We start from the raw sequence: 12,889 nt of genomic DNA on the forward strand, positions 1-12,889 counted from the left end.
ATTTTTTAGAGTTGTATCTTCTGCGGTCCACCACGAACAGAAATGTCTGTCTTTTTTACGTCATAAATTTTATTGAAGCGTGAGAATTTTAGTCGGCAAACTCCAGTCTTTCATGATTAATAAATTGGTTGGATTTTACCAACTCGAGTTTTTTTAGCATGCACGTAAATAATTGGCAGGGAGGGCAAGGTATACGCTATTACTGATGCAAGTATCAGAACATTTGTTGAAGCTATTGACATCAGTGGCGGTGGAAATGTGGGGACAATGTTCCCACGGTTGTTCATCATCTTAATAAATCGCCTATCCTACAATTTTAATGTCCCCACTGCTTCCGCGGCCGATTGACATAACAAAGTTTCCCACCTGACCTACATGTAACCTGGAAGAATATGGGACGCATTTTTCCGAAGGTTACGAGTCTGTGAGATATTACTCTCTTGGTTTAAAATGTTTAAACATGAACAGTTGTTCATCTCAAAGCGAATTGTTGTGGAGAAATAAGAAATCCGTTATTATGGTGTGGATTCCGAATTCATATTCCAGTCAAGAAAGGTGTGTAACATACTTACAAATGAGGTTCATGGTTGTACTTTGAAGTCCTTATGGATAGGTCCTCATTCCTTGGCCCTGATTTGAGGTTCATTTTATGTCCCTGCGAAGGTATAAATGTGCGAAGGATGTAAATGTAACGGGAAAAGGTGCCTTGCAACAACAACATCTTTACAAAACCCTGGACAGTAAATAAGGGTCAGACCCTTAAGTAAATGGTTGAGCATCATTTTTCTTAATCTTTCTGTTCGACCAGCCTACACAGAATCTCGAGTTGCCTCTTTTTGAAACATAATACGTACTCACTCAATCAGTAGTTGGTTGGAAGAGTTTATCTCACGTTCAATGTCACGTATCCCTAAATATTTTATTACTGCGTCTTGTCAAGAAAATATATGCATGGCGATAAAACATATTTGCATATGCTCTATTCAATCCGATTTAATTACACACGCTCTAAATTAATGCCCATCCAGCCGGGACGACGACATGACACGGGTTGCTGCGTAAGTAATGGAGAAATGTAACCTGAGACACTTTTTTATGTGTAAAAATCCGATCAGATAGCAATTTATAGATGGTTGGTGATTATGGCGAGATGATTTTCGGTTAGTGTGGGACATATTGTAGGAATCGTTCATCTCTTATTTTTAGTTTAGTACGCCTCATATTTATTATGTATAGTGTGCCTTCTTTCTAAATGGTATACTATTTCAGTTTCAATGGAATTGTTTGTTTTGACATAAATATCTTGGGGTGGATTTAGTCATGAGTTGTAAAAATGAAATCAAGGACTGTGAACCTGGTTGTTTAAACCATTTCGATAAGGCATATTTCTAATCAGAACAATAATACTGTAGACAAATCAGTTTGTGTGGGGTGGGTGGTCAAGATGACGACGTTATCAAGTAGTGAGACTTAATGCGTGGAAATGTCCCATTTATTTTGCTTTGATCCCCTTTGTTATTTACATACGTGCTTCATTCACGAAAAATGAAGGAAATCGGTCGGGATTCTTTCTTACTAATCTCGTATCATCGAGAATGAGTCATCCAGACTTTGGAACTTGGTTGTCATCATCTAGACTATTTTGATAAAGTAAAAATCCTATCTTTATATGGCAGTGGTTTCGACGTGGTACATATTTTTGTTCAGTTCAACTTGTTTTCATCCATTATCTTATGACCAGACAATAATAAGTAGTGTAGTAAATAATATATGCACGATAATCCATACAAAATTCGAACAACTAAATACAAAGTTAAACACTTTAAAATATAAACAAGGATCCCAACATAAAGAAAATCGGATGATTGATTTGATGCCTTATTTTATTTAAATCAAAATGTAGAGTCAGTCACCCAGAGTAAAAAGTACAATACAAAAAGAACAAAAGTCGGAGCATGTACCACTTACTTACTGAAAAAAAAGACAACAAAGTTCAAGTTTACTCCCTCCTTGTCATTAAGTCATTCAGATTCATTACACGCGTTTTACTTCAGAGGGCAAGAAATAGTACGTGGTGCAGATGTTGACAATGCACTAAAGAATGGTGATAAATAATGGTCCAAACTGAATCTCGAGTCAGAGAATAAGTAGGATACACACACGCTCATCTCACAAATAAATTGCGAAGGAGTCAGTTTTTTTCAGATTTATATTCAGTCAGACAGCTCTTATTTACTTTGTACTATTATAATAAATAACATGGGTTGTTATGTGGTACTCGAACTTATGTACTTCTTGTCGGTTAGTTCTCATGCATCATGCCATTTAAAATCTCAACCAGACTCAAAAAGTCTCATAATTACGATGACTGTAATTTAATTCCTGGTCGTAATTATGACGGGTAGAGCGACTAATTACCACGAGACATGACAAGACATCATCATTATTATCCATCAAAGATATAATATTGCACGGTTTTAAGTTTAAGTTTTACAAGAATTACTGGACTGGACCAAACCATCGAATACTTATCATTGCACAATATTTGCTATAAACATGCATCCACACAACTTTGCATACAAGGCTTAATCGCGAATCAAATCGTCAATCCCAACTGTCCATACTTTTTTTATTCATGGTTGACCTGGATGAATTCACTTCTAATTGGCGTGACTTCACCCACGCCAAAAGTCACTGCTCGTTCGTGTTCGTATTCGTACCACTCCTCGTAAGTACGTCAACGTCAACTAAAACAACCACTAACTAACCAACAGTATTATTATATACTGAGTTTAGATTTTACAAAGATGATGATGATGGTTATGCTATTTTGTGGTGGTGGTGATGATGACCATGCAGAAAAACAAAGTGAGACAGCTCAGCAACATTATAATTCCGTTATTAGAAGATATGGTGACATAACAGAACAGAAGCCCATATCCGTCCTGAGAACATCTCGCACGTACTAAAAGACAAGAAAGAAATGAAATAATAAAGACTTGATCCAACCAAATATTTAGCTACTATATAAAACTTCTTATTAAAATGTGATCAAGTGTGTCTGACTGATTCATATTCTGGCAATAATACTAAACGCCTCTGAATCATCACGTCAGAAAGATATCGTCATCACCATTCTCACTCATTCATGGCTGGTGGTTGTGCCATTACATTACTTACTTGTATACATTTCACAGTGCATTTATAATAGTAGGTTGGCTTTGATAATACAATTCTCTAGTTCCAATTCCTCTATCACTTAATGCTGCTCTTGCTGCTATTTACTTTTACATACATGCACGGTTATTCCATCCCCTTCACCCATCCACAAAGGCATTACATTTTGTGGACTTGGTTAAAGCTCTTATTTTATTCGTTACTCACTCGCAGCAGTGAGAAAAGCGTGTAAAAGTCCGTTTAAGAAGAAGTAAAATTGCAGCAGCAAATTGTGAGCAGGAAAACAAATCTGTGCAACTTTAACGTCCTCATATATGTTGTTGCCCTGTTTTTTAAAGGAATATTCTGTTCTTGTTCTTGTCTCCGTCCTGTTCTCGACGTATTAGGATTTTTTCGATGGACACGACTTTTATCACCAGAATGTAAACGGAGAACGAGAGATGAACTGAAATACAGGACAGTTTGTAGTATTTATTTATTATTAATGTCCACCAGTTGTCCTGTCATTTAATTTAATTGTGGTGGGTGTAAAGAATATTGTGAAAAGTACAACGGGCTGGAGGGATAAGCCATATCGTATATTATTTAGTGATCCAATATAACTTTGGATGAGGGAAAAGTGTGATATTATTTTATCAATGTGTTTTACTTTACTAAGGAAGAAATTGTGTAGTTAAATTTGAAGTGAGGAAGCCATAATTTAACTAATAAGCTGGGATTGGGACTGAATTGTGATTAAATACGTTTTTGCAATTATTTTTGCCAATGTACGTGCCCTCGGTTAAGGAAGAATTCCGTAGGCTGGATATGATATGCGAATAACGGATCTGCGTAAAAGTGCCATCAATAACAGCTCAAGTTGGATTTTTTAAAAGAAAAGTTTAACCAAACGATCTTGATTTTGCTATTTTTACTTGGTTTAAGAACGTAATTGAACTGGGCTCAAACTGAAAAAGTGAATATTGAATATTGTTCAAAGTATTATTAAAGAAAAGTGGATACCAGAGAGAGGAGGACTATTACGAATTATCGGTAATTTACTTTAGATTTCTAAAAATTTTTGCACCATTAAGAAATAGAAACACTAATTCTGGCATTTTCTGTGGACGAAAAAAATATTACAATTCAGCATGTTAGACTCGTTTTTATAAATATTATATTATACGCATCAAATTGATATCACATCTTCTTGGGATTCACATTCATATTCATTCCAATAACATTTAAGATATGCTCACACTATTTTTAACAACAGACGAAACAAAATGAATTTTTTCCTAAGATTAAGATGCATCCAAAAAACTAAAAAAAACATTGACACATTTTCAACATGACTGAACAATGCAATTTGTCATCCATTCCTCCGTCGTCAGTGATTAGTGGCAGTTTATTTTGGGAAGTAAATTGTGCTCATAAGGCATAACTTTCTTTCAGGGACTAATCGGCTGTAAAATTACTGTTTGTTTCTTTTATTAACTGCATATTTCATTGTTGTAGCAGCTCAGAATGTTCTTAAAGTAAATTACAGGGTCACAGAAAGTGTAATGCAAAATGTGATCGAATTTAACTATTTGTCTGGAAATCAATTTAGTGAAAAGGTGCTGGAATCAGCATAAAATTCGTACAGGAAGATCAGAATTTTTGCTTATATGTAGGTACGTACATAATTCTAGGAAATAGAATTTTTATGAGCTTGTGTGAATCCTGGATGGAAAAGTCTCACATTTTATATTGTGAATTTATGACCCAAATTGGCAAAATTATTCATTAACCAACTTGTAAAACTTTAAATAAATAGTTTATGATACACAAGAGTTTCAAAAAATAGTATCTTGGAGCACATCCGGTTCTTTCGTAAATCATATAAATTAGTGTCTTAATTGTGTGTTTGGAATCTCCTAAAATTGAAAATTCTGCAGTTTTGAAAAATGTAGCTGTTGCCAAAAGATAATGATTATGGGACAATTTTTCCAACTATGTAAGCAATCTAAGAATTAATTACATTAAAGTAATATTTAGTCAACGGTGTTAAAAAAAACTTTTCGTAACAATCTTTAACAATTTCCTCCTCCTCCGCAAGCAATCACCGACATCTGGCTATGCAGGAGAGGGCATAAACCCAAATATAAACATTTACACTGCAATATCCGCAAATATAGAAGAAATTGGCATGTTGCTAAATAAAAACTAACTTTGCCACACGACACAAAATGCTAAACGCAATGTGAACAACCGAACAGGGCTTCCGGTCTAGTGACGAAGCGTGAATCATGTCCACAAACTATGTAAAATAATAAAAACAGCTTGTTTCGACTTAGGAGTAGTAGTAAGTATGCGCATATGCATACGAAAACTAAAAAGCTTGCCAAAAATTGCGAATGTATTTATTTACATTTTGGTACCATATGCATATTAGAGAAAGAATTTGCACACATCAAAGTTTAGAAACCATGAAAGTGAGGGGTGAGGGGTTAAAAAGCTGCAAAGACGTAAAAAAACAGAGTTTTGCAAATTTAGACAACATCTTGTTATTTTTTACCCTTTTTCAGCCGGATAAAGCCTTTCATTTCGACAAATTCTCATCCGGCAAATAGATACGTTTGTGGAATAGTGGTCGCCGTCGTCACGAAATGCCAACATCCTAAAAGACAAAAAAATAGAACAAAAGTCGGAAATCAAGATGCATTTCAACCCCACCCACTTTTCTGTCGTGGTGGTAATCCTCGCCATCCACCTCATCACCACCACCTCCACCACCACGGTCGTCAAAGGACAGCCAAAACTGTGTTCAACAAGTACCAAGTGAGTACAACGATCGATTAAAGTCGTACAAGATGAAGAATCGAAATGTATTTATTTTATATGGTCAATTCCAGGTACAACATGACGGTGACGACGTCAGAACAGAAGCCAGTCCGGGTACAAAAGTTTGATTGGTGTTTCAGTTTGCAGTTCAAATGCAGCAAATATGTCACGGAGATACGGACAATTACAAAGAATGAGGTAAAAGTTTGCAATCAAAATTCCACCAATTCCCATGTAACTTAATGTTCTTGTCCTATTTTAGACGATACAAAAGACCAGACAAGAGTCAGTCTGCTGTCCAGGATATCAGGTCGGGAAGGACGACAAATGTTACCCGAGCTGTCAGCAAGAATGTGTCCACGGCGTGTGTACTGCGCCCAACAAGTGCGAGTGCGAGGACGACTATGGTGGCCTTGATTGCAGTTTGAGTAAGAGATATATTTCGGATTAATTTATTTATGCACCACAAGCGCCTATGTAAATTATTGGAGAATAATCCATTCATCCAGGTGCATGCACCTGTTGCTAATCCACATTTTTTCTTTATTAATAGAATGTCCTCCTCAGACATGGGGAAACCATTGTGAGAACAAATGTCAGTGTGATCATGGCTCAAAGTGTGATGTGCAGACGGGTAAGAACTAAGTCACCAGAAGTCAAAAATAATAATATTGGATTGAAATCTGCTGCTGCAAGTATTAAATTAATACATTTTTTGCAGGGATTTGTGCTTGCGAACCAGGATGGAAGGGAGAGCATTGTGATATGCCATGTCCTGCAGATTTCTACGGTCCAGAATGCAAGGAGCAATGTCGCTGTATGCATGGCGGATCATGTGACCCGGTCAGTGGAAAATGTAATTGCACCTCTGGATGGAAAGGACCACTGTACGAACTAGGAATACTTATTACATTATTTTATATATTGGATTTCGAGTGACAAATATGTGGATTTTTGCCAGATGTGAAATTCCTTGTCCTCCTGGAACACACGGAAAGGAATGCTCTAGCAATTGCAAGTGTCAGAATAATGGCACGTGTGAAAGTAGAACGGGACAATGTTACTGCAAAAAGGGATGGAGGGTGGGTTAAGCAAAATACATTTATTTGCACAAGCCATATTACTGACACTGCATGTGCATATGTAAAATGAGGGTACTTTTTATCGTAAACAGGGCGATGTGTGCGCTAGTCCGTGTCAAAATGGAAAGTATGGTCTTCAATGCAAGGAGAACTGCGAGTGTTACAATGGCGCATTGTGTGACCACATTACTGGAAAGTGTACTTGCACGCCAGGATATCAGGGAGAATTTGTAAGTTGTTCTCTGGATAACAGTATTTACACATATAAATAAATATCAATTGTTAAAAATACAAATTTCAGTGTCAAACGGAATGTCCTTCAAACACATGGGGGACCAATTGCTCGTTTACGTGCACCTGTAAAAATGATGGTCAGTGTAGCAATGTAAATGGATCCTGCTCTTGTCCTCCGGGATGGACGGGAAAAAACTGCGAGGAAGGATCATGTCCAGCAAGCACGTACGGACCTGGTTGTCAGTGTCGATGCAACTGTAACCAGACGAATACGTTAGCGTAAGTAACAACATTTTTATAGTAGAAGACCAAGGTTTATAAAGTTAATAATTTGAAACGCTTCTTGTTGTTTAGGTGTCACTCCAATGATGGACGATGTAAGTCTATAAATTTATACTTAAATTAATTTATACATGTTGCAGATGATGACAATATGCACATATTTATATAAAAAATTGAAATATATTAATGCATAATTTATTATAATAGGCATTTGTAAAGCTGGATGGAAAGGGATTGATTGTTCGAGACCCTGTTCACTAAACACGTGGGGGCTAGAATGTAGCAAAACTTGCGATTGTCAAAATGGTGCATTCTGTGACCCTGTGAATGGGAAATGTACATGTACTTCCGGTATGCATACACATGCTTTACTTCTATATATTTAATACAGTATATCATTTAATTTATGAGTAAAATGTAACTAATTATAGGATTCATTGGACAATATTGCGAAAATTCTTGTCCCGATGGGAAATACGGGATTGATTGTGAACATGACTGTAAATGTTACAAGGCGACACATTGTGATGCAACTAACGGTAGGCGCTGGATTCACTTGGCTTATTTAATTTAGCCTCGATACATATTTATTGTTTAAAATTTAATCATTTAACTTATTTTTTCGTATAGGGAAATGTAATTGCGAACCGGGTAAATAAATAAATTACAACATTCATGCGTTAGATATTTAACACATGGTGAATATTATTCACTTCTGAAAAACTATGAACTAATTATGAATCATTCTTGTAATTTTATTAGGGTGGCACGGACTTTATTGCGACAAACAATGCACGGCAGGTCTCTGGGGTCCGGGATGTATTAACAAGTGCGAATGTAAAAATGATGGGGTTTGTGACCCACAAAATGGAAAATGCTCCTGCCGCCCAGGCACTCACGGAACAAATTGTGAGAGGACCTGTTCTGCAATGCAATTTGGTTTAGACTGTCAACAAAACTGTTCTTGCGTTCGGGAAAATACTTTAAAATGTGACGCTACCAATGGAACCTGCAACTGCAAAAGTTCTTGGAGTGGTAAGTTAAATATTTGAATTTTAATGCATGAATACAATAATTCAGCTACTAGCAAGAAGTACGTCATTGTTTGATTAGGTGCCGAGTGCGACACCACTTGCGAGCCGGAAACATGGGGCGAAAATTGTGATCAACCGTGTCGCTGTAATGGTGCCAGTTGTGAGCCGACAACTGGAACGTGTCACTGTCCGTTGGGGAAGACAGGAAATAATTGCGAACAAACCTGTCCTCCTGGGTCATTTGGATTAAATTGCGCTCAAAAATGTCCCGACTGCAAACATGGGACAACTTGTGACGTTTTCTCAGGCCAATGTGTATGTGACGACTATTACACGGGGTGGTTTTGCTCGTCTCCCTGCCCCAAAGATATGTTTGGACCCAAGTGTAGAAGTAGGTGCAACTGCCGAAATGATGGTGACTGTAATCCCATTTCAGGTATGTTCTAAGAAATTAACGATTAATTGTGATTTTCTTAATGTCTATGTATGTGCATCTATTTACTTATTATAGGTGTTTGCCGATGTTTGCCGGGTTGGACAGGCGAAGATTGTTCCAAACCTTGCCCTCCTGGAAAATATGGTTTCAATTGTACTCAATCCTGCCAGTGTGCTAATGGTGAAAAATGTCGAGCGCATGATGGTCATTGTCACTGCAAGCCGGGATCAATGGGTCCACGTTGTGAAGAAAGTGAGTTTTCTGTCTGAATGTATACTTAAGATAATTGATGCTCTTGAATGAATGAACGCTTTATTATACTGGCTTATTAGTACAAGAAATACAAAATTTTATGCTTAACACTAGAGAAGGAGGCTCTAAATTAAACATTTTAACAAATTAAAGTAACTTACTTGCCTAGTTTCGTCAGTTTACATCCTCTCTAAGCCAATACTTCTACCAACAAATTAATAATTTAATAATTTAATTTAATAATGCTCTTGGTTAAATGCACTATCATCAATTCTGCGATTTTATCAGGTTGTCCCGAAGGGTACTACGGCGAACATTGCGTTCATACCTGTCTGTGTGAGAAGGGTCAAGTATGCGATCCTGTTATTGGATGCAACATTCTAGGTTCTCATCAAGGTAAGTAGGAGACTGTAATTAATTATTACGCTACAACCTGAGGGAACCCCATCTTGAAACTCTTTACAGAATTCACCAATGAAATCCTCTCCCATCACGGGATGGACATTACGTGCTACAAGGCATCCGGATCTTCACTTCCCGACACGATTCACATGCGTAATTAGTGTTCCACTATACCTATACTAACTAACTCGTTAACATATATATATATTTATGTATATGTATATGTACTACATTGTTTGTTGCTGGTCTGTTGTAGCTATAATTGCAAATATTCTATTTTATTGCGCAGCTAAACAATCGGAGGAGGGTCACATGGGGAATATACTAATTATAACAATGACTGTGCTAATACTGCTCATAAGTGTGCTTGCCATTGTCGTTTACTATCGTCGCCGCATAGCCAAGCTTAAACATCACGAGCACAACGTGCATTATATGGCCAACCCTGACGACCCGCAAGGTAACCTTCTCCACCCAATCAGAGAACCATTTCCATTCATTCCAAGTAGGTGTATATATTCACAGAGACAGACATGTTAATTTTTATAGGAAACCGACACCACTTCGATAACCCCGTCTATTCTTATCAAGGTGTTCCTCGGATGTCTGACCAGGCCGGAGTGCCACTAAATAATGGCCAGATTAATAACTTGAATGGGTTGACTGCAAAGAAAAAGCCGCAAAATTGGAACTATTATCCCAGCGAGGATGACGATTTTTCTAATCAAGGTAATAAATAGATGTGAATTTATATGTGATTCTTTGTTAACGGTATTGGGTTTACTGCATATGTTGTATAGTATTTTATGCAATATATTGACTGCATATTGTGTAAACTAAATATTTACATATGTATTGACATTGCTTTATTTCCTTTTTCTTGCCCTCTTCAGCTTTCGCCGACTGGTATTATGGCAAAGGAGGTACCTTATCTATGTATCTATCTGTATACACTAACTCACTCACCCGTCTTTGGTTTTTCTATTGAGCCTAAAAATATATACAACTTAAATTGTTGCTTATCCTTAAATTAATCTACTCCCACTCCTTTTATAACGCAGATCATAGTACCAACAAACAAATAATGTGACTTTATTTAATCACAAAATATTCTGATTATGCATAGGAGCGAGCAGTTCTTACGACCATCCTGCTGCACTCGCTGCCAAGAATCGAGAAGCAGATTTAACCAACCCAAATTTGGTCGCAAATAATATCTACCACAGCATTGAGGATTTAAACAGACCTGATAATGAGCACCTCTACGATGAGATTAATCAACAAAAGGCAAATAATCTACTGGGTACGGTTACTATTCAGTTCAATATCCAACACTTTACTTAATTGTTGCTACTTGATTAATTTTTTAAAATATATTTTTAACGTATAGCTGAGGAGGAGTACGACCACCTCGACCACACGCGAGCCAATTCTGTCCCAAATCCAAACTATACCCGAATGCAAACCATTCCGCGGAGTGATCGCAGTATTCGGAGTATCGCATCCACAATTAGTTCCAACACCAACGTTCCTAACATCCCAACCCCGAATGGAATTATTGGAGGTCATGGAGGAGCGTCATCATCCATTTTGCATGATAGCAACAATATCAATAGTGATACAATACGATCGAAAGATCACAATCAGAAATTAGCTTTATTCAGTAGTTCAGAAGAGAATGACGACTAAACTATTTATGCATAGCAAAACACAAGTTATTACATGCTAACAAGCTTCATCACTCACCTTCTCAAACTTTGGATAATCAATCACACAATGACCTTCTTCCACTTCCTCGTCTTCGTTTTCGACTCGTGTAATGTGTATTTAATGTTCTACATTATATCGTATTAATTGTAAAAAGTCTTCGCCTAAAAAACTAATACCTCGAGTCAATACAAATAGTTGCACACAAAAGAGAATAATATTAATCGGAGCGTTGTCTAGTTTTAACTTAATTTATAAATCCCTACAATAACTGGAAAAAGTGATTAACTTTAACTATTTCAACATTTAAATCAGTTTGACGACATAAGTGAACGAACAAGCGTATTAAGAAACTTCTAATCGTGTCCGCCCCACGAATCAAGCAAGTCAACCTACATACTTTTAATATACACTAGTAATAGCTATAATAATATAATGATACAGTTTTACCAAAACACATCGAAAATACTTAAACTACATAACTGCTCATCCAACAACAGCAACAACATTTCGTACAATATATATGAAAACGTCCTTCAAGAAAGAAAATTAAGAAATTGAATTATGAAGAGAAGAATAGTTCATTGACTGACTTATTAATGGACACGACTGAGATGAAAAATGTTTCATGAAAATCAACAACTTTTACTTTTTACTTTGTAACATTTTTATTATGTAATACCGTATTTTTATTTTTTGCTTGAAACTCATGAACATGTCTCCAACTCCTAACAGCTCTTTTAACTTACGAGTTTTATTAGTCTCTCAACAATGAGTTTACATTCATAATTCTTTTTATATATGTAAATATTTTAGCTTATCCAGTTCCAAGATATACATGTTGTTTGTAATGCTATATGTGTAGACTGATCTCTTATTTTAATAACTCTTCGTGTTACTTACGTAAAATTTTAAACATTTTTCTCAAAATTTTGAACATGGAAGACTTTTTTAGAAAAACACAAAAAGGAAGGACTACTTTTAATTAAGCATGTAGTTTGAGTCAGTCAATCAAAAAGTGATGGTGAAAATACTGATTTTTTTAAGAGAATTTATTAATTACTCCCACAAGCTTTTTTGCGTATACTATATTATATTGCTATTTAAATGTCCATAATCTTTAGAGGACTAGAGAGTGCGTAGCCAGTGCCTAAATATAATTAATTAAATAATTTAAAAATTGATAATATAACCTAGCATTTTGTAAAGTATTATTATTCATAAGCTCGTTGCTGCTGCTGCTGAACGCGATGATATCTAGTTTACAAATATATAGCTTACAAAATCATGATGTCACTAATTATTCGTACCCTGTACTAGAATACAAAGACGAGATTTACTATCATCATTATCGGGATAAACATATCCAAAATGTATGAAATTCCATGAAATTAATCGCTTCCAACATATACAATTGTATATCCTCAAGCAATGACGGGAACTAATAAAAGCTTGAATAATTTATTCAGTATCTTATG

The 12,889-nt window shown here is 36.1% G+C and overlaps 1 protein-coding gene and 1 long non-coding RNA gene across 6 annotated transcripts; one reads left to right on the forward strand and one right to left on the reverse strand.

Annotated features, from left to right (window-relative positions):
- Positions 1 to 3,222: 3,222 nt before the first annotated feature.
- On the forward strand, positions 3,223 to 12,887 carry LOC110856694 (protein draper). 5 transcript variants are annotated; one of them, XM_035857285.1, is made up of 23 exons: positions 3,227 to 4,209; positions 5,727 to 5,979; positions 6,054 to 6,180; positions 6,245 to 6,410; positions 6,536 to 6,616; positions 6,704 to 6,869; positions 6,944 to 7,064; positions 7,157 to 7,294; positions 7,366 to 7,577; positions 7,653 to 7,675; positions 7,788 to 7,931; positions 8,012 to 8,119; positions 8,211 to 8,231; positions 8,343 to 8,615; positions 8,694 to 9,050; positions 9,126 to 9,302; positions 9,591 to 9,698; positions 9,768 to 9,857; positions 9,994 to 10,164; positions 10,296 to 10,433; positions 10,598 to 10,627; positions 10,831 to 11,007; positions 11,095 to 12,887. In XM_035857285.1, exons 2-23 carry the CDS (start codon positions 5,858 to 5,860, stop codon positions 11,391 to 11,393), a joined length of 3,249 nt encoding a protein of 1,082 aa, XP_035713178.1. In that variant the 5' UTR covers positions 3,227 to 4,209; positions 5,727 to 5,857; the 3' UTR covers positions 11,394 to 12,887. The 5 variants fall into 5 exon arrangements, with proteins under 5 accessions (XP_035713179.1, XP_035713178.1, XP_035713175.1 ...); XM_035857282.1 differs by having other exon boundaries at positions 3,229 to 4,209; positions 9,994 to 10,209; XM_035857284.1 differs by having other exon boundaries at positions 3,236 to 4,209; positions 10,254 to 10,433.
- LOC118437875 lies at positions 5,540 to 5,818 on the reverse strand. The gene is made up of 2 exons (XR_004836441.1): positions 5,717 to 5,818; positions 5,540 to 5,656 (listed from the first exon to the last, which is right to left on the reverse strand). It is a non-coding gene; the product is annotated as an uncharacterized LOC118437875 (long non-coding RNA).
- Positions 12,888 to 12,889: the final 2 nt, after the last annotated feature.

Source organism: Folsomia candida, unplaced genomic scaffold (assembly GCF_002217175.1).
Source record: "Folsomia candida strain VU population unplaced genomic scaffold, ASM221717v1 Fcan01_Sc017, whole genome shotgun sequence".
Lineage (NCBI taxonomy): Eukaryota > Metazoa > Arthropoda > Collembola > Entomobryomorpha > Isotomidae > Folsomia > Folsomia candida.

Excerpts from the sequence above, each read along its gene's own strand:
- LOC110856694 (XM_035857282.1), top strand. The coding sequence starts at position 5,858 with ATGCATTTCAACCCCACCCACTTTTCTGTCGTGGTGGTAATCCTCGCC. Across the intron at positions 9,858-9,993 it reads TCCCGACACGATTCACATGC|CTAAACAATCGGAGGAGGGT; the intron begins GTAATTAGTGTT and ends TTTATTGCGCAG. Across the intron at positions 10,628-10,830 it reads CTGGTATTATGGCAAAGGAG|GAGCGAGCAGTTCTTACGAC; the intron begins GTACCTTATCTA and ends GATTATGCATAG.